The sequence below is a fragment of the Phocoena phocoena genome, chromosome 14 (assembly GCF_963924675.1).
Source record: "Phocoena phocoena chromosome 14, mPhoPho1.1, whole genome shotgun sequence".
NCBI lineage: Eukaryota > Metazoa > Chordata > Mammalia > Artiodactyla > Phocoenidae > Phocoena > Phocoena phocoena.
The window spans coordinates 69201971-69229112 of record NC_089232.1 but is presented as its reverse complement, the minus strand read 5'-3'; the positions used below and the strand labels follow the sequence as shown (position 1 = coordinate 69229112).

Here is a 27142-nt window from a genome sequence, read left to right as displayed (position 1 = left end):
TTTTCAAAGTTGTTTTGGCCATTCTATATCCTTGGAAGCAAACTTTTTTAGTGCAGGCTGTAAACCAAAAACTTAAGAGAAGAGTAAACTCAGTGCATTAACCAAGCACTTGATAAACATTCTCAGCCCTTAGCATGGTCTCTTTCTGTTAGCCAACAGTTAAGAATTTTCTTTAGAATCTTCTGAAGTTATTTGGAGAGAAAAAAATCTGTGATGTGTGTGTGTTAAAAGGAACTTAACTGAGTGCTGGGGGTTCAGATGAGGTCCATGAGGATGTTCCATGATACTTGGCTACATATTGATCTCAATATATTTTCTTCACGTGACCCATATCTTTATGTATAATAAGTTGTGATGGCGTCACAGGGAAGCGTTCATTCTGCTTCCTCTTTGTCTTACAGTTAGTCAGTGGAGAACAGAAGTGGGCCGGGGAGTTCTGAGTGGACCAGGTTAGGATAAAACTTACATGAACTGAAATTCTAACCACTGAGCTGTTGCCACCCTCTCCCCTTCCCTCTGTCAGGTTTCCATTCTGTTTGGTACCCTTTGTTACCACCAGGCCTGGGCTGTAGCTCTTTCCTGGTTTGGTGCCCTGACTCTCACTTTGCCAGGCTTAAGATAACTAGGACTTATATTCGGGAGAGCACGCTTGTTCTGAATCTCTAAGCCCCGGACATAGTGGCCCATCAAAGAGTCTACTTTTCCTGCTGTGTGGAAAATACAGTGTTCAGCCTGGAGCGTGTGGAGCCTCTGACAGGCTCTGGGTTCCCAGACCCCCAGGTGGCATCTGGCAGTGCATGGCTCTGCGTAGGACCTGCAGCTACGTTTCCAGCCGCTGTCCCCTCCAGGAGGGCTGCACTGCCCTGTCAGGCCCAGCATTTCTGTATCCCTTATACACGTATCGTCATCTTTAAAGCCCCCCTCAGGCAGGCCTTATTTTCCTTCCTTTGCAGGTGGAGAAGCTGAGTCTCAGGGAGTGAAATGCCTTTCCAAGCTAGCAAGTACAGGCATAGGCCTCCCTGCCTCCCAGAGCAGACGCCAGCCCGCATTCCCCAGCATCAGCACCTAGCACGGCCTCAGGACAGCCTTCCTCGGCAGCTTGATGGCACTATTATCACTGAGCTTTGCGACCAAAATGAAGACTCGCTGACACTGGAGTAGATGAGGGAAGGAGAGCAGATGGGGTCACATGTGGTTTATTTCTGGACTGTTGACCAACCCCTCGTGTCTGGCATCTTTGGGCAGTCTGGACTTTTAATAAAGATGGTCATGACCTGCTTACCTGTAAACTTTCCCGCTTTGGGATTAGAAGGGGCTTTGCTAAGGAGGAAAATGACAAAGGGCGTCTCCGGGCCCTATTTTAGAACGGTTTCCCCTGGCCCCCCGGCTTCTCAGAAGCTGGCAGCCATGTTCTCTCCGCCACACAACTCTCTCTGAGGATCATCTCCGGTCTCCATGGTAACTGCATGTCGGGAGACAGCCTGCTCTGTTCTGTGGCTTTGTATTAAACACAATGATTTAAAGTGGATGCTCGGCAGTGAAGATAATCATTCTGGATTAGAGAGATGCCTGGAGATCCTCATTTCATAATTTTAGATGTTGGCACAATTCTCAGGTTTAGCCCTGTAATTGAAGCCCAAGCCACACCTACCCCTCTGTTTCTAAACTGCAGTTAGGTCCAATTTCACTTGGGCTTTTCTCCGTCCTTTGACAGAGGAATCTAGGAGCCAGGGAGCCCCGCAGTCAGACCAGGGCTATCTTGAGCTCTAGAAGGGGCGGCATAATGTAAAGGAAACCTAGGATGCTAGCGGCAGATAGACCCTCATTCAGTCTGGCTGCACGATTTCCTCTGTGCCCCATTTTTCTTATCTGTAAGACGAGAGGAGTAACCTCTACCCTACAGAGTCATATATTTTTAAATTTTCTATTGTGATAAAATATATATAAATAACGTAAAATTTATCATTTCAGTCATTTTTAAGTGTACAGTTCAGTGACATTAAGTACGTTCACAGTGTTGTCACCACAATAATCCATTTCCATCACTTGTTCATCTTCCCCAGCTGAAATTCTGTACTCCGTAAATACTAACTTTCCCATCCCCCACTCCTCCCAGCCCCTGGCAACCACCATTACACTTTCCATCTCTATGAAGTTGACTATTCTAGATACCTCGTAGAAGTGGAATCACACATTTTTTTGTCCATCTATGACTGGCTTATTTCCCTGAGCATAATGTCCTCCAGTTTCAACCATGTTGGAGCACGTCATAATTTCTTTCCTTTTTTAAGGTTGGATAACATCCATTTTATGTACGTACCACATCATGTTTATTCATTCATCTGTCGATAGACACTTGGTTGCCTCCACATTTTGGCTATTATGAGTAATGCTGCTATGCACACGGGTATACAGATATCTGTTTGAGTCCTTGCTTTAAATTACAGAGTCATTCTGAGGATCAAATAAGATAATAAATACGAATAATATTAGGAACGTTGCACAAAGCAGGCTCTCAGTAAATGTTCATTTCTCTCCTGAACGTGAGTTCAGCCTAGGTGCTAACTGCCACAGTGGTCCAATGGCTTCCGCGGGAGTGGTGTCACTTTTTGCTAGCTTCTGTGTCCCCGGGACATGCTAGTCTGTTGGGTCTGGGAATTAACACAATTCATTCCCAGGTTTAAAGGAAATGTCTTAACCACAGAAATGTGCATCGTCTTATGATAAAAACTATGCATCCTTTTACATTTCTCCCACCATTTGGTATTCATGTATTCCTAGTTCTAAAATGAGAAAATGTTAGGGCTGATGTATATACTTCCTTATCTGTTGTCTATTTTAAGTATACCAGGTGGGAGACCCTGAATCTGCAGTTGGGATTGCCCCAGGCTATGAAGCTCTGTGCTTAGTTGCTATTTGTTGGTATCAAATCTATTCTCAGGGTTACGGAAGAGTATGAGATTTGGAATAAAAATACCTGGATCCCAGTCTCGGCTTATGTCTCAGAAACCGAGATGGTGAAAACATCTGTCCAACACGGTGGTCATGAAGCTTAGGTGAGGGCAGCACTTGGCTGTGCAGGTGACCCTCTCCTGGAGCACTTCGTGTTGGTCTGCATCCCTTCAGGAGATTTTCTCCGGGTCTAGTTTCATCCCAAAGTTTCTATAGTGGGGGTTATTCCCCTGCTGCCCTGGGCCCCTTCAGGGTTGAGAATCCAGAGCGAGGAGCCATCTTTCCCTTTGCAATTAGCTTTCCTGCCACAAGGCCACTGCACAAGCAGCCCTGGAGACAGCGAGCACCTCTTTGTCTTCAGGAATTTGCAACAGAAGCGAAGGGGCAGCAAGAGCTCTTGCACAGCCTGGTCTGACCTGCGCCTGACCCAGCTGCTCCCCACAGCGTAGCAGTCAGGCCTGTTCTTTATTGATGGGGCTGAAGGGAGGAGGGCGGCTGGGGATTTCACACTGAATCCCTACCTTTCTGTCTCTCAGCAGCGCTTGCAGCTGGCTGTGTCCTGTGTGCCCAGGGTCTACCTGTTGAGCAGGGGCCAGGCAGGCTTATATCAGGGCTTCCCAAGCAGATGTGTTCACTGTCCCTGAGACCGGAAGGCTACCCTGGTACGCTCGCATCTGGGAAGGGGAGCTTGGGTTTCCCTCGAAGACATCTTAACTTCTAGGGCAGCTCACCTCTTCTTGAAGCCAGTGAGCCAGGGAGATTGTTGCGCTGGTGACAGGGTTTTCTTGGCTTCCATAACCCCATGCCAGCCTGCTCTCCCTTCTGCCTCTTGACTCTCCTTTCCAGTCTCCTTCCGTGGTCTTGTCTGTCTTACTCCTCTCCTCTGTGGTTGCTTCTCAGGATCCTATCCCAGGTTGCCTTCTCCCCCTCCCCACCTTCTCTCCCCAGGTGATCTGTCACTGATGACTCCCAGGCTTACAGCTACAGCCTAGACACCTCCGTGCACCTGCCCCAAACCCAACGCATCCATCACAACCCCACTCCTCTCCCGGGGACCCCTCCTTCCAGGAACGGCACCCACATCCTCCCAAGCCAGAGCTTACTGGCTCAAGACCACAGGACTCCTCAGCGATAAAGCCAGACCTCGGACCCAGGTGTGCCAGGCTCCAGAGTTCAGGCCTCGCCCACCAGAGCACCCTGCCTTCACGTACCATCGGAGAATCGAACTGTATTTCTAACAAACATAAAAGTTCAGATGTCACTCTAAGCCCCAAACCAACTCTGCTCTGGGACCCCTCCCCATTTTTGGCTGTGCTGGACCTCCACCTGGATGCCTTTGTCAGTCCGTCCCTGGACTCCCCACTCCCTCAGCAATCCCAGCCTGCTTTCTCTGTCCCAGCTCCTGGCTTCATGGAACTGACCCCTTATAATATGGCAGGTTTACTTCAGCCCTCCCTCGTTGATGCTGTAGTGCATTTCCCATACAGTTTTCTTAAACCTCGTCTCGGCTCAGACTGACACTCCTAATTTTCCCAAAACCTTTCCTCTGTTTTGCTAAGAAGTCTGGGACCAAGGGCCTGGGCACCCTCAGCTCTCCTCCATGTCACCTCAGCTCATCTCCTCCTCTATCCATCCCCCTCCTAAATGAATGGGAAGAGATGTCCTTCCCAGCCTAGTAGATATGAATATCAACCCTCAGTTTCCTCATCTGAATAATGGGGAGAATAATACATATTTTTTCTTTTTTTTTTTTTTTTAAGCAGAGATCTTCTTAGAAGCCCATATGATTTAAATTTATTTATTTATTTATTTATGGCTGTGTTGGGTCTTCGTTTCTGTGCGAGGGCTTTCCCTAGTTGTGGCAAGCGGGGGCCGCTCTTCATCGCGGTGCGCGGGCCTCTCACTATCGTGGCCTCTCTCGTTGCGGAGCACAGGCTCCGGACACGCAGGCTCAGTAATCGTGGCTCACGGGCCCAACTGCTCCGCGGCATGTGGGATCCTCCCAGACCAGGGCTCAAACCCGCGTCCCCCGCATTGGCAGGCAGACTCTCAACCACTGCGCCACCAGGGAAGCCCAATAATACATATTTCACAGGACTGTTGTGAGAATTAAATAGCCACAGAGTATGTGCTCAATGGATGTTGGTTATAATTAGCAATTTTCATGTGCTCCATGGTCCCTCCGTCAGCTCTGCATTAAGATTTCTAAAGACTCTCTTCCCTCCTAAATTTGGTTGTTCCTCTCCTGATACTATTTTTTCAGCCACACAGGCATAAAACCTCCCCTGTTATTTACATCCTCTCCTCTTCTGTCATCAAACCTGGCTGCTACTTCTTCCCCGAAACAGGTTTCCCATATGTCATTCATCCCAGTCCGCAGGTTGGGGTCCATCATCTCAGCACTGCAGTCGAGTTTGCACTGAGCAGTCAGGGTCATGTTCTGGAGTCTGATTTTCATACCCAGAAGCCTGCTGTGACTACAGACATGTCCAGGGATGGGGGTGACCAGAGTCCTCTCTGTAAATGTGCTCCTAAACCCCACACTCCCGAAGCCCCCTCATCACCACTACCCCCACACACACAAGTTGCTAAACTTTGCTGATTGATGGAATCCAAGTTCATCAAGGTCCACACAGTTTGCCTCAGCCAAGACCAAAGATCTATTCTCTGTCCTCTGGCTGTGTCGCCGGCTCTGCCCACATCATTTCCTACCCCAGAGTGTCTCATCCTGCCCCCTTCCAGCTCTCAGCCTGCCCATCCTACTGTGTCCTTCCCCTCCTCTGGTCTGTTGAACTTGATGTTGCCGTCTCCATTGAGGAATGTTATCTTGTGCTGCTTGGTACTCTCATTATTTTGAAGTCATTTCTATTAGAAATGAACGTTTTTCCTGTCCTATTTGCTAACTGGACTCTAAGCGCCTTAAGGTACTTATATCTCTCACTTCTTCTGGAGCATCTGATACATATAACACGGTGTGCACATTCATGCTACCTACAAATTATGCTTATTGTTTATTAACTAAAATAGCTCTAATGGTAGTATAAGTCACTAGTATTTATTGGGCTCCTACTATGTGCAGGTGCTGTCCCAGGTGCTTTACGTGCATTATCTCATTTAATCCTCAGGGTAACCCCACAAGGGGTGTATTATTACTCCATTTTACAAATGGGGAAAATGAAGCTCAAAGAGATTATATAACTTGCCCAAGATCTTATAACCATAAGTGATGGAGCTAGGATTTAAACCTAGATCTGCCTGCCTTAAAGTCTGGTTCTTGTCACTCTACTACTTTGCCTCTAAATATAGCATTAATGTGTTTTAAAAATGGCAAGCCGGGGACTTCCCTGGTGGTGCAGTGGTTAAGAATCTGCCTGCCAATGCAGGGGACACGGGTTCGAGCCCTGTTCCAGGAAGATCCCATATGCCGTGGAGCAACTAAGCCCGTGAGCCACAACTACTGAGCCTGCTCTCTAGAGCCCGTGAGCCACAACTACTGAGCCCGTGTGCCTAAAGCCCGTGATGTGCAACAAGAGAAGCCACCGCAATGGGAAGCCCGCAAACCGCAACGAAGAGTAGCCCCCGCTCGCCGCAACTAGAGAAAGCCCGCGCACAGCAACGAAGACCCAACGCAGCCAAAAATAAATAAATAAAGTAAATAAATTTTTTTTAATGGCAAGCAGGTTAAGTGTGGGAAAATGTCCTTTTCCCAAGGTATATTGCAGATTGAATGTTGCCTGTCTCCTCTGCTGAAAATTCAAAGAATGAAGGGTGAGTTTTAGATATGGTAATGCTTAACAGTGAGAGCATTGCAAGGTCAGAAGTGGGACCATGCCCTAGATGAAGTAATAGAGGCTGGGACCCAGAAGGTAGGAGTGAAAAGTAAAAGGAAATTGAGAAGTGCAGTTAATTATAAATGTGCAATTTGCTGAAGAATGAGCTCAACAGGTCAAGAAAAGGCTTGGGAGCTGTCTGTAGCTAGAGGGACAGTGGGTGGTCCCAAGGAACAATCATGTATCACTTGGTGTCCTGGAGAAAAGCTGGTTGCAGGGAGGGTTTGTGTTGTTTTGTTTGTTTTTCAGAGAAAAGGGGCATCTGATAAAAGGTGTTGGGGAGACTCTAAAAGAGGTTGGAGCAGTGGTCAGCATTCAAGCGGCCTTGAAGGGAATTATCGGAGAAAGGGTTCCAGTGCGAGCTGGATGAATTGACATTGAAGCCGGCGTAAGCCTGTTAAGAGCGTGATCTCCCTAGATCAGGTCAATGTAGCTGATAAAAATGGACTCCTTGTTTAAATACTATTAAGAATTTCAAGATGACAGCAGAGATTAAACCAGGACAGAGCCAGTCTGAGCACAGGGCACTGTGGGACTGCCCAAGCCACATACCCACGGAGCTGGTGTTGGCTGGTGGGCGTATGTTGCAGGATGAGAAAGGTGTTTACTGAGTGCCAGGCATGGTTCTAGGTACCGTACATACATCACCTCACTTGACGAAATGCTCAGTCCCTTCTCTGGGGAGTCTCTCACATCCCAAGGAGTGGTGCTGCTTAAGAGCTGGCTTTCCTGAGGGCCAGAGAGCAGCTAACAAGATCCCTGAAGGGCAAGGAAGTTATTCAGAGCAAGAGAGAAACCACTGATCTGGTTATTTTTTTTTTCTCTTCTACTTTGAGCGAGTATGAATAAAAGATGGAAGATACATTCAATGTGAAAAGAAAAGGAAGTGGTTCAGCAATTCCAAGAGAAGCAGATCCATCTGAACAAGTGATGGCTTTCTCAACTGCATTAAGAAATGTCGAAACATTTGCATTGGACTTAGTTTACAAAGCACATCCAAATACTGGTTATTTGATTCTCAGTGTAGGATTGTTCCCTCTGTGAAGATTGAGTTGCCCTTAATCTATACATCTAGATACTCCAGACCCTGCTATTATGATTCCAATCACCTCCCCCCAAACACACCCATTTTCTGAGCACTAGTGTGAAAATATGTTCACAGGAAGTCCCTACGCCACCCCCAATGAAAAACAACAGGGTACAAAGTTTGTGCCTTGATCTATTGGTTCTTGGCCTTGGAGCCAGAGAACCAAGCCTTTCCCTTTGGGGGGCAGGGTGGAGGGGTAGAGAAAAAACATTGCTACTGGGAACTCAGCAAAACATGATTACAGCTGCAGCAACAGAGAAGATGGTAGAGAATGACTCTCCGAAGATCTTTGTCCTGACAAAACCAGGAAAGGCCAATGCACTGTTCTTTCCAACGCTGTGATGTCAGCAAATAAATTATATCTGAAATTTCTTTCCAATTTGCTGAGCAGGTCCCTGGTCAATACGGAGACCGCCATGTGCCCACAGTGGTCTGATAACTTCTGAAGCATAAAGATGACATTTATAATAACAGGTTTAGGTTGAGTTCAGTACAAGTTCCTGCCAAGCGTATGCCTGGAAACTGTGACATAAAATGGATTACCATTAAGAATATTGGTTTTAAATGTAAAATAGATAGCTAGTGGGAAGCATCTGCATAGCACAGGGAGATCAGCTCGGTGCTTTGTGTCCCCCTAGAGGGGTGAGATAGGGTGGGAGGGAGACGCAAGAGGGAAGGGATATGAGGATGTATACATATAGCTGATTCACTTTATTATACAGCAGAAACTAACACACCATTGTAAAGCAATTATACGCCAATAAAGATGTTAAAAAAAAAGAATACTGGTTTTTCTTAGGGAACAAGTGGATGTGACATGACTGGGCATCAAATAAACCCAGATTTACCCAGCGGTATGTCATAAATATCAAAAACAAAATAATGGTAACCCTTTGAAATAGTAAAATTATGTTCCATATCCTGCCAAATATGTATGATGCTGCTGCGTCTGTTGCTTAAACAAATGGTCCTAAAGTCCATATTAACTTAACAGTGAGAGATGTGAAGCCTCACGTTCACAACAGAAATGAACGCCACATACACAGTGGGGAATGCTTGGCTGGACAGAAGTTTATGTCAAAAAATAAGGGCCTGGGTCAGCCCTTATTTTTATGGCCACTTCAGTCAGCCACCAGGCTCCAGTAGGCCCTAGTGTGTTAGCTGTTCCATGGTCGTGTCTGTCTCCATAAATGAATCTTAATTCTGTCAAATAAAAAAAGCAAGTTGCAAAAGGACATGGACGGTATAATACCACTTGTGTACGTTTTTCAGATTTGCAAAACAAATATAGTAAAAGCATAAAAACATGGATGGGAGAAATTTATATCAACCTCAGGGTTAAGGGATGGGAATAGGATGGAGGGCTCCAGTTGTATGGGAAACATTTTCTTTCATTTTTTAAATTAAAAAGCATGTAAGGTAAATACAGTAAAAAGCTAACATCTGTTCAATTTGAGCAGTGGGTTCATGGGTATGTGTTGTATTATGTTCTGTACTTTTACTGTATGGTTGAAATGTTTCATACATAACTTTAAAAGAAAGTATTTTAAATACATAAACACGGTTAACTAAATTTTAAGTAGTCTTAGTTTCCTCCAAATTAATTTTTTTATGTATACAGTATTATGAAAGTAATATATTCTATGAAATAAATTTCAGAAAATTAGAAAAAATAAATTACTCAGAATCTCATCATCCAAAAACAGTCATTGTTAATGTTTTGGTAGATTTCCTTCTATTTTTGTTTTCTTTGTGTGGGGGTGTGTGTGTTGAAACATACTTCTAAGTATCTTGGGTATGCTTATTGAATTCTGTCTTTTTCACTTGTTATAGCATCACCCTTGTTCCATGAGAAGACTTAGCCTCCATGAACATCATTTCTATTGATTCTTCAGATCTTTCACAGCTTTACTTTTCTTGCATGAAGACAGTTATGAACATTCAGCAGCCACACAGTCACCTTTCCTTTTGATTATCGTAAATATAATCCTTTCGAAAGCCTCCGGAACAGGATTGCATCACGCTCTGCTGTTGATTTGTACAAGGCTGTTTTGTGTGGAATGACAGTAAAAAGGTCTGTCACATCTGTGATATCACATTCCTGCGAAGACTGAGCTTGTCAGCATTCATCCCGTGGGTGGGAACTGTGCATATTTTAGAAGCCAGCTCTGTGTGCATCTTGCCTGGGAGGAAAGCAGCACTAGTGCATCCAGCATCTGGTCTGGGATCCCGAACCCGCAGCTGGGAAAGTGTTTACTGATCCCATTAAACTTTTGCTTTGAGGCCTGGGGTAACAGCAGTAATGATTTTTCCAGATATTTATATGCCCCTTCCCAGCTTATGGAGGTTCTCACAACCACTGCCACCTGGGCTGCTGTGGGCCCCCAGCGGTGACTGCAGAGCAGAGCAGGCACACAGGATTACAACCAGCAATTGGGAAAGTTAGGACCTCTGCCGGATGCTTCTGACTCCATCCAGAACTTTTCAGTTACTATCCTTGGACCCAGGCAAGAGGAGTCTCTGCCATGGGCTCTGGGCTACAGGCAACTCCCCCATGTCTGCCCAGAGCCCACTGTCCCAATCCTGGACCACACTCTGGGGCCCTGGAATCCCCTGACAAAGGGCCTGAGCACTGCCAGGGCCTACATTAGCCTGAATCTGTCCTTCTGGGGGCCAGACCACCACTCTGTGCACGCCTAGCCCCAGGGTGGCATCTTGCAGGAGTGAGCAGAGCTTAGATCCAGGGGCTGCAGGACACATAACCGGAGTTGGAGAGTATGGGCTAGAGGCAGACGCAGAGGCTGAAGGCCAACATCCCCTAGAGTGTAGCTCAGAACTGCAAGCATTCTGAGAATTCTGAACTCAAGCCTGGCCTTCTGAGTCATTATGAACATTATCTGTTAGAGTAGGAGAACAGAGTATACACTGTGTTAACAGTTTGTTAGCTTGACCTGTAACTTTTAACTAGAGATTCAGCAGGTAGACCTCCTTTTCTACTCTCAGAAGCCCACAGATGCTAAGAACGGTCTTGGCTCTCTTATTCCACTGTGCTGTCTCCATATTCCCTTTTTCTTCTATGCAAGTCTACAGACAGATGAGGGAGTGCAAATGAAAACAATCTAGAACCACAGAAGTAAGACAATTTAGTGTGTAACATCCCAATATACCAGACACCCCCGTGTCCACACATAAAAGCAAGAAATGCATTTCAGGACAAAATAGAGTACAACCACCTGCTACGAGGGTGAATCATTCTGGCACAATCCAGCAAAATCAGAAATAGAAGCCGGCTAGTAAAGCTACAATCTGCTGCTCTTCCCCTTCTCTCCGTCTCCCACATCACAATTCCTACGTGTGAGCCTCAGAACTAGCACCCTCTGTTGGTTGCTTTAAGCTATGCAAGAAGTCAGGCCCCTGCGTTTCCCAGGACAACAAGGGCAGTAGTCTCACCCGCCCAGCCAGGGTCAGCGTGGAAAATCAGTGTTGCAAGAGCTTTCATTGTAATTGTTGCTTGGCCGCTGAACTGAATTTTTTTTCAGTCCCTTATTCTCCAGCAGTATTTCTGATTCGTGATCAATGATTTAACTGAATAGAGAAGCATGAAATCATCAAGACAGTTTCATTGTGCTGTTTTCCTCCCATACGGAAAACAGAGATAAACAACTAAACTCTGAATAATGAAACATACATATTAGGACAAAACTTTACAAAGTGATGATTCTCTTGACTTTCACAGCTCTCCAGCAAGGAAGCTGGTCCCATGGTATAGGTAAAGACTCTGTAACAGAATATTTAAAAAATAAATAAATGAAAAATTTTAAAAGAGAAAAAACATACTTGACCTCTTGCATCACAGAGGTCAAGTAACCGGGCTGAGGTTACCCAACTGGGAGGTGGCATAGCAGGGACTTGAACTTGGAGCTGATTCCAGTCACTGTAGGGATCCAAATAAAAGAGTAGGTTTTGTCCAAATTTTAATTCATCAGGAAAAGAGAGTCACCTACATTAAAGCCCTCATAAAGTTTCACATATTATGGGACCTGTCTCAATTTTTATTTTAATAAAGTTTTTTGGAGAACAACCCATTAGCCTGGAATAGCCTTTGGTCAATGCTAGTTTAGGAAGCTCATGGAGGTCACCTGACCAAACTGGTTTTTAAAAAAGTATGTGGGGGCAGACCTTTAATACAGATTTAGTAATTATTCCTGGGAGCATTGTTTGTGATTGCAAATGAGACCTTTTAAAGATTTCTTTTTAAGTGGTATCTCGTGGAGATTGTGGATAGGATCATTTTTTCACCGACAGATCGTACGGGGACCTAAAATGCTCTATCTCAAACAAGACAGATGGAAATGAAGTTAATGTTCTTGGAAAAACTGAAGACAAAGACCCTGATGTGAAGATGCCTATAAAAACTTTGAATAGAATTGTTTCATGAAATGTGAGCGAATAAAACAAAATAATATAGTCAAATTAACATTTTACTATGGTTTACGTATATACGTGTAACTAAAGTAATATTACAAACAGACATATTACATTATGGTAGACATTTGATTACATCATCTATCTATTCAAGTTGGTCAGAAATTGTCTGGGGGGAATCTTCCCATTTGGAAATATAGGCACTGGTAACACACTAAGTCGTTTTTCCCAAGCACTGAGCTGCAACCCAAGATGAGGAAGAAGCAGGTTTGTGTGCTGGATCCACAGTAATGATGAAGATTACACCCTGGCTCCTGTGTTGACAGCTCCTTACATTTTCCCAAACATTGCTGCACTTGGGCCTCTCAGCCTCTTGTGTGGGAGAGTCTGTGGCTGTCCTGAAGGCCCACCTGAGGGCCCAGTGTCCCCACGTCAGCGACTTGGGTGCGGGTAGAGATGTGACGAGATTGCTTTTCCCGTCTCCCTCAGGCAGCACTAGTTGGAGGTACCACCATGATCATCGGCCATGTCCTGCCTGACAAGGAGACCTCCCTTGTGGATGCCTACGAGAAGTGCCGGGGTCTGGCTGACCCCAAGGTCTGCTGTGACTACGCCCTCCATGTGGGGATCCCCTGGTGGGCACCCAAGGTAACAGCACTGGGTGGAACCCCAGAAGAAGAACCAGTGCTCTTTTTGGCAGAGGGGCCATCTGGTGAGAGCCAGCTGGGGGGGTGATGCTGTCCTGCGGTGTGGAACACCCCTCCCACCTCCATCCTAACTCCTTCAAATGCCAAAAGAAAAAACACTTATGATTCTATAAGGGGGGAGGCCTGTTTTGCTTAATTTAAAGAGCCAGTTTTCCAGCGCTCTGACCACAAGGCGCTCAGCATGTCCTGACGCTCTACCTAAGATGTCACTTACGTAGCAAACCCTAAGGGGTTGCTGCTGAGTAGCAAGCTCAGTAAGGGTCAGCCCTGAGGGTCACATCATTTTGTGCTTGGAGTGACAGCACTGAGGTCTCAGAACGGAGGGTCCCGTCCTGGCTCAGTGCCACCTGGTAAGAATGGATTGGGGTGCTTTTTTCCTGCTGGGCCCCAGCTCCTGCTCTGGGCACCCTGAGTTTGCTCCTGGTGTGTGGCTCCCACTGGACCCTTTCTCAGCTCAGCCTCTGTGCCCCTGGCTTTCCTGGCCTCCTGTTGCCCAGGCCCCAGGGCCAGAGTCCAGCCCCTGCTCCCCGATTCCCTCTTCCTCGTTCTTCCTGAGTACAGATATACAGGCATTTAGATTTTGCTTCACTTCTGGAGTTTTACTGCTTCTTGCCCCAGGGAAGCAACCTGGATATTCATTCTTTCATCAAGTGCTCATTACTCACCGTGTGCCACTCAGTACTTGAGCGGGTGCCCTGGAATCGTAACAATAAATAAGCATTAAGAGATTTTGCAAAGTTCTCCAGCTGTGGATCCTGATCTAAAGGGCCTGGCTCCATTCTGAGACAGTGACTTAAAAGCCTGGCTGTACTTCTGCCCTCAGGTACAAGCCTTGAGTGTGGGGCTTACACAGTCTCTTCCATTATATCCAAACTGGTGCTTATGAAAGGCCTTGGAACCCCCCAAACTCACACATGAAGATCCCCCTCCTGGTACCGGCTAAAAGGTACAGACCACACTGAATGTTAGCCATCCTTTATCTCAAATGGAAGTTTTGTCCACTTCGGACACCCTCCTGGATGGGCGACCCCTACCCTGAGCCGCTCTCCTTTCCCTCCTCCAGTGGCCTGGAATAGAGAGGGTCTGCTCAGATTCCCAGCAACACTGAGGCCAAGTCAGCTATCCCTAAGTCCCCAAAGGTTGTGAGGATTTTCATGCATCTAGAATTTTTAATTCTTTTTTATAATAACCAATTTTTTTTCTAATTACAGATTTTAAAAATAGAAAAGAAAGGAAGCACATAATTCAGTCACCCCAACACAATCACTATTGTTATTTTAGCTTATTTCCTTCTGGTCTTTTTTCATAGTAATTCTTTCTCTTAAGTGTGAGCATTTTCCACCTGGCTGCATGGTCTTCATGACCATCAGTGCCATGGCCACTGAATGTTCTGTCAAGTAGACGAATCACAATTTATTTTCCTATTGTTGGGCCAATGTTTCTTCCATTTTTTCCTAGTACAAATAATGTTGGGCTGAATCTCCTTATTCACATAGCTTTGCTTCATGTTTGGCTTTGTCCCTAAGTTAGATTTTCCCCAGGTCTCTGGATTTTTAGCATTAGTACGCCTTCTCTGTAACACCCCTTCTGTTATGGGGGCGGAGGGAACTGGCCACAGGTGTAAAAGTCATTAGTGCATTTACCAATAAGGCTGATTTGGAGGCAGAAACACAGGACAAGCTTATGTGATAGGAGAAACATGCCCAGATCTCGTTTCTATATTTGTGTCACGCTGGACAATTTTCAAAACACTTCCGCATCCATTTGCTCACGTGACCTCACAGCAGCCCATGGAGTGAGAGGAGAGTGAGATACTGCAAGGTTGCGGGTGGTCATGTGGCGACAGAGCCACCTCTCCTCCGCGCTGGGCCAGCGTCTGCCAGTCAGCCTCTTGGCCCTCTGTACTCACGTGGCATTGCCTTTGCATTCTGCTCTCCAGGTGAAAGCAGAAATGGAGACCCTGGTGAGGGAGAAGGGTGTCAACTCGTTCCAGATGTTCATGACCTACAAGGACTTGTATATGCTTCGGGACAGCGAACTGTACCAAGTGTTGCACGCTTGCAAGGATATTGGGGCGATCGCCCGGGTCCATGCTGAAAATGGGGAGCTCGTGGCCGAGGCAAGGCAGTAGAGAATGTTGGGGGAAGTTGGGGGAGCACCGATAGAGACAGTTCTCTGGGGGATTCCTGACCACCCATGACCCTCCCTACAGGGTTCAGATAAAACAAATTATAAAAGAAAGTGTGAGATGGTAACAGCCCAGATGACAGATCTCTGTCCGAAAATCCAAACTTTTCTAGTGTCTGTAAAAAACAAATCTCTCTGTATAGTCCAAAAGGGTTTCTAAGTCTTGGATGATGATGTCTTCATTCAAATATGATACTTAAATTCCATTATCACAGAGGAATTTGGAGCACCTCTAAGAAATATTTTTAATGAGATGTGACGTACAGAATAAATAAGGGTCAACATTCCACTTTCCTGTACCTCCTCAGCGGACCTGAGGTATTATAGAGATCTTCTCACTGGTACCAAGACAGACAAGCCCCTTTGTACTACTGGGTCTTAAGTAGGATACTTGAGGTAAAGGTTAATCTAGGCATCTGTGGAAGCTGGAGATTTAACTAGATTTCCAGTGAGGAAATTCTGATTTGCAGATCAATAAACAGTGTTTGTCTTTAGTGTCCCAGGCCTGTTGGCTGGTCACTGAACTGTATTTTTAAGAGGAAAAGATATTTTCAATCATTATGAAGTGAGACTCAGGGGATCCCTGTCCTCATCCTGCCCTCGTTCTAAGATGGGTGTTACGGAAGTGAGAAAAACAGCAAACCTATTGGAATGGGCTGTGCTGAAAATATTTTACTGTCCCTTGGGTTCAGTATTTTTTTGTATCTATATGATTCTCTCAATTTTCTTTCTTTTGCTCTTATTTAGGGTGCAAAGGAGGCGCTAGATTTGGGTATCACAGGCCCAGAAGGAATTGAGATCAGCCGTCCAGAGGAGGTGAGGAAGATATCCGTGTTCTTTGTCATCACCTTTCCTATAGATTCACAGAACCTTTAGGATAGAAGAGTCATCGGTGAATATGAGTTGTATGGTATTGCTTTCTTCATGGGTGAAATTCCCATCTGGAAGCTTCCCAGGGAACAACTTCCTCCATGCTACAGCCGACCTGCCCTTCAGCTTCCTTGGGGAAGACAACTTTGGGGAAACAGACCCACTTCATTGGGGGCTGATTTCAAGGGTCTGAGGGAGGCCGTGTGAACATGCCAGGGGTTGCTTTGGCCAAAATTGAATCGGGAGAGAAAAGACAGACTGAAAGGGCCTTTAGATGTTAGAAGAAATTCCAGACTATAAGCCAGTGAGTTGGCATTTTGGGGCTGAGATCCCTTTGAGCATCTGTGGAAAACTTTGGACCCTTCCCACTAGAAACGAGAGGCACATGCGTGTCTGTGCTCTTTCCCCCTTTTCCTATTCGTTGCTGAGATGGTGACTAAGCCCTGCTCTCCCTCTGCCCTCTGGTTTTATCCTTGCACAGTTTTGCAGGGTGTCGACACAAATGCCCCCAGGTCCCCCTTGCTGAAGAACTCGGCTCTGGAGGATCACGTTAGATAAATAATGTGTTCTCGCCCTATGACCCTGTTCGGACATGCCTTACCAGTGGTGAGGGGAGAGCTATTTTCCATTTCTTCAAAGCCTTAAATGCAGAGTGGTGGTTGGATGTCCATGAGAGACTGATGGGGAGGCCTTGGGGGACGAGGAGCTGGAGACAGGATGTGATGGTTCTGTCATCAGACAGGAACCAAGTCAGCCTACAGTGGGCCAGCCTGGTGTGGGCGGGGGTCCCACCTTACTCCTGCCGTGGGTTTGTCTCTGTCTGCGAGAGCGCTTGAATATAGCTCCTGTTTGGGCACCTCAGAGTTGATAGAGAAAGACACACCAGCTTCAACAAGGCACTCAGAGTGCCTGTGAGAAGAGGGGTGGCGGGATGCGCACAGGACTGGGCTTTGTGGAGCTCTATGAGGGGGAAGAGAGCGGTGCTGACCGTAGTGGCTGTAATAGCAAGAATACCACCTTCACCATCTACTGATTAAAGGGGAGCATCTAAGGAGGTTTTGCTCCCCAGGGACATTTGGCAATGTCCAGAGATATTTTGGGTTATCCCAACCTGGGGGGTTGGATGTTACTGGCATCTACTAGGTCGAGGTGAAGGATGCTGCCAAAAAGCCTGCAATGTCCGTTCAGCCCCTTCCACAAAGAATTATCTCATCCCAAATGCCACTAGTGCCGAGGTTCAGAAATCCCGATCTAGGCTAATTTTCAGCTTGAAATCAATCAGTATTACTCCTTTGCCACGGTTCTGAGATGGCTGTGGAGAGAATGCACCAGAAACCAGGGAGAGATGTGACTGCAGGTTTTCGTTTGTTCTTGTTTTGTCGTCTTTTAATTAAGCCCTGAGTAGCATCCAGCAAAGACATGCCTAGAACCCTAAGTCCCGGGGTTCTCTCAGTGTGAGCAGAGGTGCCCCTGCCCAGGGTTTCCCCCCGAGCCAGCCCCTGTGGGTGCTGTTTGTCACTCCAGCTCTGAGTCAGACATTCCAGCACTTTCTGCATACGAGGTGGGGTGTCAGGGAGATGTAAGCTTGCTTGGGGAGATGGTGAAGCTTGTTTTCTTCCCGTCCTCTGTTTCTAACAGGTGGAGGCAGAAGCCACTCACCGAGTTATCACCATTGCAAACAGAGTAAGTAGACCCCAGCTCACCCTCAGCCCATTCTCAACTCTGGGGTCAGAACCCAGCCTGTACAGTAGAGTCCCATTCTGCTCTGGGTGCCAGCCCCATGCCTGGCTCCCAGGACCACCAACGAAGGCCGTTTGCTGAATGAACAACACCGTTCCTATTCCCGCAGACCTGGCAGGAGTCCTCCCTGCCACCGGCTCTCCGTTCTACCCTGCTGATCTTGCTGAGACCTGGTTCATTGCTCAAATGGAAATGCCTCCCAGCAGAGGCAGGGCAAGGTGGGGACCACAGAGCCTCATGGCACCTGGAATCTGTTCCTTGTAGAGGAGCAGAGAGACGTTTGCTTAGAGAACCATGATTTGAACCTCCGCCTCTGGGCCATTCATGCTTTTTCCTTGGTATGGTTCAGGGTAAGGGGGCGCTGATGCAGTGTGGTGGTGGGAATAAGCACACACCTTGGGGCCTTGACCAAGGACAAGCTTCCAGTCCCACGCAAGCCAATCAACCACTCCGAGAGACCATTGTATTATCTAAAATTGGAATGATAATATCACCCACTCCTCACAGGACGGTTGTGAGGATCAAAGGAGTCGTGGAAGGAAAAGCACTTTGAAAACAGGAGAACACTGTACCAAGGTCCTTTCTCCTCCTAAACCATTAAGTGTTCTATTTGCTCAGATAATCTGAACTCTAGCTTTCTAAGTGTGGTCTCTGGACCAGCTGCATCAACATCATTTGTTAGAAATAGGAACTCAGAAATGCAAATGCTCAGGCCTGTTCAGACCCACTGAATCAGAAACTGGGGGTGACGCCCAGCAACCTGTGTTTTAACAAGCCCGCTAATGATCCTAATGGGCGCTAACACTTAAGAACTTCTCCTCCAGAAAGACCTAGGCTACCCTGAAGGCTGTGAGCTGAGGATGTGGTGTTGGGAACGCCAGGGGAACACAGAGGCTGGAGGTCCAGTTGGTCTCAGAATTAGTCAGGAAACTTGTGCCAAGCACATCAGATGTCAGGCCAGCCCCTAAATTCTCTATCCTCCTAATCTGACAGGCAAAGAAGGCATTAGAATAACATTTGGGAAAACAGTTTCCCATTAGCCCTTTATAAGTCCAGGAGCTGGACAAGGACATTGTTTTACTGTCGTAACAATAGTTACACTATCAATTGCTTCCTGATGGAAACTTACCCCAGAATTAGGAAAGATCTGAATAACAGAAGGGCAGCTCCTCGTTTTCTTAGTTCAAACACATGCCCAGAGAAGTGAAGCGGTGGACCGTGGTCACACAGCTTGATAGAGGAAGAGCTAATCAGTATTATAATCCAGGTGTCCATTTGCAAGTCTGGTGTAGACTGTGAGCCCTGAACCTCTTGTGTATTGTTTCTTCTCCAGGGTACATTCTGTCTACTGATATGGCAGATGGCAGACATCATCATTTTAGATATGGGATATAATACACAACTGTCTCTAGGTCATCACGTTCATGAATAGGAAATGAAGAGTCCCTCATTTCAAGTTGTAAATAGTCTAGGTGTTGGCTGGTAGAAAATGTGAGGTTCGGCACTTGGCATCTTGCCCTGCTGTCCCCCTGCTGGGCTCTGGTGCTGGGCGCTGCCTGCTCCCTCCTTGTTTCATGGGGTTCCCCAGCCTGCAGGCACCAGCCCTGCATTCCCAGCAGAAGACCGCCACCCTGAGGGGAGTGCTAAGCGATGCAGGGGGCAGCGCTGGGGCCAGGACTGGGCTGGTCCGGTCACCTTGGTCCTTGTTAGGTTATGGGGTTGATGCTCTCTCCTTCCCACCGTGTTTCCCGTCCTTAGACTCACTGTCCCATCTACCTGGTCAACGTGTCCAGCATCTCGGCCGGTGACGTTATTGCAGCTGCTAAGATGCAAGGTGAGTCCGTAGGCTGGGCTGAGCAGCGCCCGTGTGTGGTGGGGCCCAGCAGCTCCATGCACTTCCCAGCCCGGCTCCTGGGGCCAGGCCCTGAGCCTGCCTGTCCCTTTTCTCTCTGGCTGTCTTCCTCACAAGCACCCTGCACTGGCCTGGGTTCAGTGCATTAGCACCAGTGTTTTCCTCTGCACACTTGTTTGCATAACAGCTTTACAGAAGTGTCCGCCACCTCTCCTGGGTCTGGTAAAGTTTTCCAAGCTTTCAATCAACTCATTAACTGGTATTTTTTTCAGTCTCTTGGGTTTTGCTAGTGGTTGCGCTGGTAACCAACATGAAATCCTGGACCAGTTCCAACGGACATTTCAGGGGGGAAATGCCTGGGAAGTCCCTGGAGAAACGACACTGTGAGGGCCCAGCGTCCCTTTCAGGAACCCAGCGTACCAGCCCCAGGGCACCTGTGTGTCGGAGCACCCGGCAGCACCTGAAGGCTTTGTACGTGCTTGGACTCCCAGTCCGGCTCGGGGTGCCAGTGAGGGCCCAGGAACAGGAGAAACAGGTCACGGTCACAAGGCTGAGGATATAAATTGGGAGCAAGGGCCTTCAGCCTTCCCACCACATTGCACTCCAAATCCTGACTCTTGCTTCTTCAGCGGGACCCCCTTCGCCGTCTCTCCTGTGCTGTTGTTCCAGCCTCCCACCTCCGTCTCCCTGCCCTCTATCCCCTGCTACAGTGCCACCCCCAGTTTTCTCCTGAAGCTGCTCCCAGCAGCCGCCTGCTCAGAAAACAGACGAGTGCTGCCCCGCCTCGGCGCCCTCGCCCTTCTGTCCTTGCCTGCAGTCAGCACGGGGACAGAGAACAGTCTGACCTTGCCCTCAAATGCCCAGCTGAGCTCGGGCAAGTCCCTTCCTCTCTGACTTCAGCTCCTTCACCTGCCCCGTGAGAGGCTCAGACCAATGATCTCCCAGGTTCACTGGCCTCCTGGTGATGGTTTGAACCCTCTCCTTTCAGGGAAGGTCGTGCTGGCCGAGACCACCACCGCGCACGCCACACTGACGGGCTTACACTACTACCACCAGGACTGGTCCCATGCAGCCGCCTACGTCACGGTGCCTCCCCTGAGACTGGACACCAACACCTCAACCTACCTCATGAGCCTGCTGGCCAAGTAAGGTGTTTCAGCAGGACCACGGCGCGGCATTATCTCACGATGTGCACCATTCCGGGAATTTGTAGATCTTTAAGGTGATACCGTAGAGGCCCCAAACCTGACCTAAGTTTGATTTTGTTGTGTCCAGAGGATGATTTTTGCTTTTGTTAGCTTCTCCATGCGGCTCCTATCACCACTTGATTTGGATGAGAGCTTCTGAGGTGACGAGTAAAGAGCGTATATAAAACTGTGAAAAGTGGTTATTCAGAATTTCAAAGGATATTGACACCTTACACTGGAGACCACTGGGGAACTATAGGACGTGGTCTCTGACTTACCCTAGAAAATCTGTGCATCTTTCTATCTCTCGTCTTTCTTCACCTCTCCCTCTTCTCATTGTGTCCCACGTGGTTTTCTCTCGTTGTATGTACCTCCCTCCTTCCATGTGTTTCTCCCTCCTTTCTTTCCTCTTCCCCTTTTCCTTCTGCACCTCCTCCCTCTTTCCCCGTAACATCTTCCTCCAGACCTCCCTTTCCCCAGCTCTTCTTTTTCTAACACTGCTTTTCCCCTTTCCATCCAGGTCTAGATAAAATGCTTTAATGAATCGTCTGAATTTGTTGGGACACAAACATGGAAAGATTTTGTTTCGTTTTGCTTCAAATTCTTTCTTGCCTCTAGTGACATTTTGATACTGGTAAAGGCCATTGCTTTTTCTTCTCTTTTGCTTATTGAAGTCCAGTTCAGTTTAAAAGTCAGTCTCTTCCCCTCCCCACCCCCCAGCTCAGAGAATTAATAGGGGTTAGGATTAAAGGGGTGGGGAATTCCATTCCATACCCAACACGATCTGTACTCCTGCACTAATCGTTGCTGCTTCTCTGGCTAAAAGTGACTGGCCTTTGGGCCCTCCTTGTATGGGGCATGTGCCCAGATACAGGCTCTCTTGAGTCACCCTCACGCAGTCCTCTGACACAGGAGATGGAGTGCAGCTTGACCTCTCCTTCCCGTGCCTTCCCGGCTTCCAGAACTAGCAATTCCCTGTGAACAAGAATCTGGCCAAGCAGCTTAAGCCTGGCCGCCTTCTACAGTATCTGGGGCCCAGAGCAAGCTCACACAGCTTTGCCACTCCCTACAGTGGGAGGGCAGGCGGGCCCCCACCCCTGGCTCTCCTCACCCAGAGGCTCAGGCAGGTGCCCGCTGCTGGCACCTCTGTTCTCCACAGGTGAACCTCTTGAAATGTCCCCTCTTGAGACTAGTTGGGGGAGAGGAAAGCACCATTCAACCCATGAAAAGAGGAAGAAGGGAGAGACTGCAGGACTCACCATTCTGCCAACACCTCAGTCGCCCTCCCTGTCTTCTGCTGTTACAAGATCTAGGGGTGGTGATACACCTCTGTTAGGGTGATGGTGGGGGGGTGTTGATGTAAGTGACCAGCTCCAGTTGGAGGTGGCTGTCGTTAGATAATGGGGCTTTTATTTCATCCATGTCCTTAGTTTTCAGTCCTGGTTGGCTAACAACTGGAAAATTTCCACTCCACATCCTGCTACGTTAACAACCGAAAGAGCAGTGTGGGGCTTTCCAAACACAACTGGAGTGCAGGCAGTAGGGCCCCGGGGTGAAGGTGGCCCCTGGAGGGGCAGGATATGCTGTGGCACAGCGGCCGTAATTAAAGTCTGTCCATAGTTTTGCTGTGATTCTGAGCAGCGGCAGCTCTGACAGATTTAACCAATTTGAGAGAGTAAAGGGAGAAATGCTAGATCAGCTCTTTCTTTTAAAAATGCTTGTTGTTGGGAAAAACCGGCCTCCTTTTCATCATTATCAACACAGCAAAAGCAAACAAGTTTCGAGAACCCACTATAAGAATTTGGGCTCAGTTTCAAGATCAAAGAATCTTTTGAAATACCTCTGCTTGCCACAAGCAAATTTACTGAAAGAACAAAAAGGTAGTAAAACTCCCAACCCACCCAAATTACAGTGCCCAAAGCCACACAAATTTAAATAGACAGGGGAAGAAAAGTATTATTAATCGAATAATTCAAGTTTTTATATCTAGCCTATTTTGTCAAATTTATTTAAATTATTATTATTTTATTATTATTATTTTTTTTTTTTTGCGGTTCGCGGGCCTCTCACTGCTGTGGCCTCTCCCGTTGCGGAGCACAGGCTCCGGACGCGCAGGCTCAGCAGCCATGGCTCACGGGCCCAGCCGCTCCGCGGCATGTGGGATCTTCCCAGACCGGGCACGAGCCTGTGTCCCCTGCATCGGCAGGCGAACTCTCAACCACTGCGCCACCAGGGAAGCCCTGTTTAAATTATTTAACTAACTTCTATTCATTTAAATAGAATTATAATTTCATGTGAACTATTATGAGAATAGTTTGAATCCCAGTTTTTAATATTTATTTATTTGGTTGCATTGGGTCTTAGTTGCAGCAAGCGGGCTCCTTCGTTGCAGCTCATGGGCTCCTTAGTTGCGACTCGCTGGCTCCTTAGTTATAGCACACGAACTCTTAGTTACGGCATGTGGGATCTAGTTCCCAGATCAGGGATCGAACCCAGGCCCCCTGCATTGGAAGCTCAGAGTCTTAACCACTGTGCCACCAGGGAAGTCCCCAAATCCCTTTTTTAATCAGTGCATATTGTAAACGTGTGGTTTTATAGAATTTGGAGCATAGTTTTTACATTTTTAGGAATTTATGATTACTAAAATTTTGCTTCTATGACATTGTTGGTGATAATTGGTATTATGCAAAATACTTGATAGAAAACCCAGACACCAATTATCATATAAGAAAATATGAGCTGTTTCATAATGATATACTTTAGGATGTGGTTTCTTCGAATATACCAGGGTAATAAGTACAATCTATAGATATAAGGATTTGTCCTTTATTTAAAATCTGACTTCTCAAAGGGATCAGAAATTTTTTCATTTGAACATATATATTTTTTAAGTACTTAACAAAAGGCAGTGGTGTTTTAAACTTTAAAGAGTAAGGGTGGGTCTGTCATACCTCTCAGATTCAGGGCAGCATCAGGGGACCCCAAAAGCCCTTCTGGAATGTGCCCCCCCATTCACTCTTGCCTAGTAAGCACTTATTTGTGTAGGGGCCTTTTTAGAAAAGTGGGTGCTCGGTAAGACTTGTCAGTTAAAGCATGGGGTCCTGGGGTCCCAGACCCTCAACCCAGGACTCTGATGGGCATCTTCTGATCTGAGCCCTACCCGGGTGTCTGGAGGATCCCTGAGGAGAAAGTGAAAACCTAAAGATTCTGTTTATCTCTGGTGGGTTCTGCGGGTCTGGGGGATGTGGGGATCCCCAGGAGACCCTAGAATAAACCCTCTGCTCTGTGGAAGAGCCCCTCCCGCAGTCTCTGAGAGGGCCCAGAACAGCGCCTTTGGCGCAGGGAGCTACCAGCCCATGCCACAGAGTGGCACGCTATGTGCACTCTCACTGATGTAAGTCTCTGCCCCGAGTTCTGAGCTGGCCCGGAACCCCTCGAGAGCCTGGCCGTGCCTTACCCACCGTAGCCTCAGCAACCATTTGAGGACCATGTTCACAGATGGCAGCGGCGATGAACCACTGGCATGTCGTTGCTGGTTGATCAAGGCAGACTTCTCTTCCGTCTTGTCCTTCCTCTTCCCTGCAGGGCCAGGAGAGCCCTCACATCCAAGCAAAGCTTAACAGGGAACTCGAGTGTTTTACCAAGCACATGCTTATTGCCAGCAGGGCCTGGTGCAGGTTGAGGAGGGAGATGAGAGGGAGTCGGCATATGGTTCTGTGGAAGTAAAACTACCTCCACCCTCTCACTTTAGTTAAACTCTTATTTATTTATTTATTTTTGGCTGCATTGGGTCTTCATTGCTGTGCGCAGGCTTTCTCTAGTTGCAGCGAGCGGGGGCTACTCTTCGTTGCGGTGCGCGGGCTTCGTTGTGGTGGCTACTCTTGTGGAGCACGGGCTCTAGGCGCGCGGTTTTCAGTAACTGTGGCACACAGGCTCAGTAGCTGTGGCACGCAGGCTCAGTAGTTGTGGTGCACGGGATTAGTTGCCCCACGGCACGTGGGATCTTCCCAGACCAGGGCTTGAACCCATGTCCCCTGCATTGGCAGGCGGATTCTTAACCACTGTGCCACCAGGGAAGCCCTTAGTTAAACTCTTAAGTTCAATTTTTCTCCACCCGTTAGTTCTCTTAACATCCAAAGACTCTCAGTGTCTCCCGTGACGCTGGCATTCTGTGCCACAGTTGGCACGTACGCTCATTCTGCAGATGTGTAAACTGAGGTTCTCACAGATAACTCGCTAGAGGCCATACAGCTATGAAGTGGCAGAGCCGAGATCGAAACCAGCTTTGCCGGGTTTCCAAGTGAAGGTTTTATCTCGGTCCCTGTCCCCACCCTCTGGGACCCTGGCCTCCCCTCCCCTTACTGGTCATGTCCTTCTCTCTACCCAGTGATACTCTGAACATTGTGGCGTCAGATCACCGGCCTTTCACCACGAAGCAGAAAGCTATGGGCAAGGAGGACTTCACCAAGATCCCACACGGCGTAAGCGGCGTACAGGACCGCATGAGCGTCATCTGGGAGAGAGGAGTGGTATGTTCCCACGACCCCTCCCCACTCTGGGCCTCGGAAGAATTTTCACCCTTAGGAGGGCTGGGTCAACCACAGCTCCTGTTTCACTCAAAAGGAAAACAGAAGAGGTCTTTTTTTTTTCCCTGATCGGAAAGGTAATAATGCCTAGCATAAAAATTTGGAAAATACGGCAAAGTATTAGGAAAAAAACCCATAATTCCATACTGGGAAATTATTAATATTTTGGTATATTTCTTTCCAGCTCTATGCATGTACTATACATTATTTTAATTACTGGGTTCATCTTCTTTTCATATAACAGTGTATTTTGAGTGTCTTCCTGTATCAGTAAAAATTCTTTAAAAACATATTTTTAATGGCTAAATAATATTCCCTCCAACGGCAGTGCCATACTTCAATGAATCCTTCCACGATGTTTGGAACTTTCAGCTGTTTCAAATTTTTGCTCTTAAAAATAATGCTGCAGAGAATCTCTTTGTTCATGAGTGTACATCAGCATTTCTAATTATTTCCTGAGGACAGATTCCTAGAAGCGGATTTCTGGGCCAAGGGATATGAACCTTTTTAAAGATCTTGATATCTTTTGTCCAATAATAAAGGTAGAGGCTGGGACTTCATTTGAATACCTCCTGTTCTGCCCATGAAGAATAAGTAGTTTTGATCTTGACCTATCACAGATTAGATGCAGCATAGAGTATGAGGCCAAAGAGATTTGAAATCCTCAAGCCTAAACAACCAGCTCGGGGAAGACCCATGAGGCAGCTTCAGAATCCCCTTTGAAAAGGGTCCACGGTGCCTTCATGGGTGGGACGATAAGATCCTTTCCAGGAGAGAATATATGTCCCTTCGTGGATGCAGGGAAGCTCCTGATTTATCCAGAGTGAGTACCGAGTAGACCTGGTTTTACAAACAGGAGGTAGATTTGCACCAGGAAAGCAACCTTTTGGAACAAGGGCCCACCCGCCCCCATTGCTGCAAGAAGGAGAGAGGAGTAGCATGGAACCAAGCCTAGCAAGTTGGCTCATCTGAGATGATGCCCGTGGCGTTGTCCTTCTCAGCACCATTGTTCTGAGCAACTAAAAGCCCTCAGGCCAGGGTCAAGCGTGACCCAGGATTTGAGGCACACACACAGGGCCTCGGTTGACCTAACACTTTTGCAATGTTTCAGGTTGGAGGAAAAATGGATGAGAACCGTTTTGTGGCTGTTACCAGTTCCAATGCAGCGAAGATTCTCAACCTGTATCCCCGCAAGGGCCGCATCATCCCTGGAGCCGATGCCGACGTGGTGGTGTGGGACCCAGAAGCTACAAAGTAAAACCCGCTGCTAGTCTCCAGGGCTAGAGGGACTTGGGATTTTAAGGGCCTTATATTACAGAGCTCCAAAAGCATATCTTCTTTGCACTACTTATAGCATAGAGCAAGATGACCCTAAGGTGTGCTCAATTCAACAAATACTTGAGGGCTTGCCATGGTCCAAGCACTAGGAATGCAACAGTGAACAAGAAGGTCTGAAGATCTGCTATAGTGCAGCTCCATGTGCACAGCACTTTACAGTTTTTCAGAGCTAGGTCACATCAACTATCTCGTTTGCTTTTCACATAGCCCCAAGCAGCACTTAAGCCTAAAGTTCTTATTTCCATTTTACTGTTGAAGAAACTAAGAGCAGAGAGTAGAGGGACTCCCCACATGACATAGCTAATAATTGGCTGAACCAGATAGATGTCCTGACACTCAGTTCCAGACTCTTCCACCAACACTCTGCTTCTCCCGTTGAGG

At 47.3% G+C, this 27142-nt stretch overlaps 1 protein-coding gene across 1 annotated transcript in view; it reads left to right on the top strand.

Annotated features, from left to right (window-relative positions):
- DPYSL5 (dihydropyrimidinase like 5) overlaps window positions 1-27142 on the top strand; it is a 49233-nt gene that overhangs the window by 11440 nt on the left and 10651 nt on the right. Inside the window, exons 2-9 of the mRNA XM_065891179.1 lie at window positions 12784-12942; window positions 14941-15120; window positions 15936-16004; window positions 17697-17741; window positions 19557-19632; window positions 20639-20795; window positions 25225-25366; window positions 26535-26677. Of these exons, the coding sequence (XP_065747251.1) occupies window positions 12784-12942; window positions 14941-15120; window positions 15936-16004; window positions 17697-17741; window positions 19557-19632; window positions 20639-20795; window positions 25225-25366; window positions 26535-26677 (971 nt within the window). The remainder of the gene's footprint in view (window positions 1-12783; window positions 12943-14940; window positions 15121-15935; window positions 16005-17696; window positions 17742-19556; window positions 19633-20638; window positions 20796-25224; window positions 25367-26534; window positions 26678-27142) is intronic.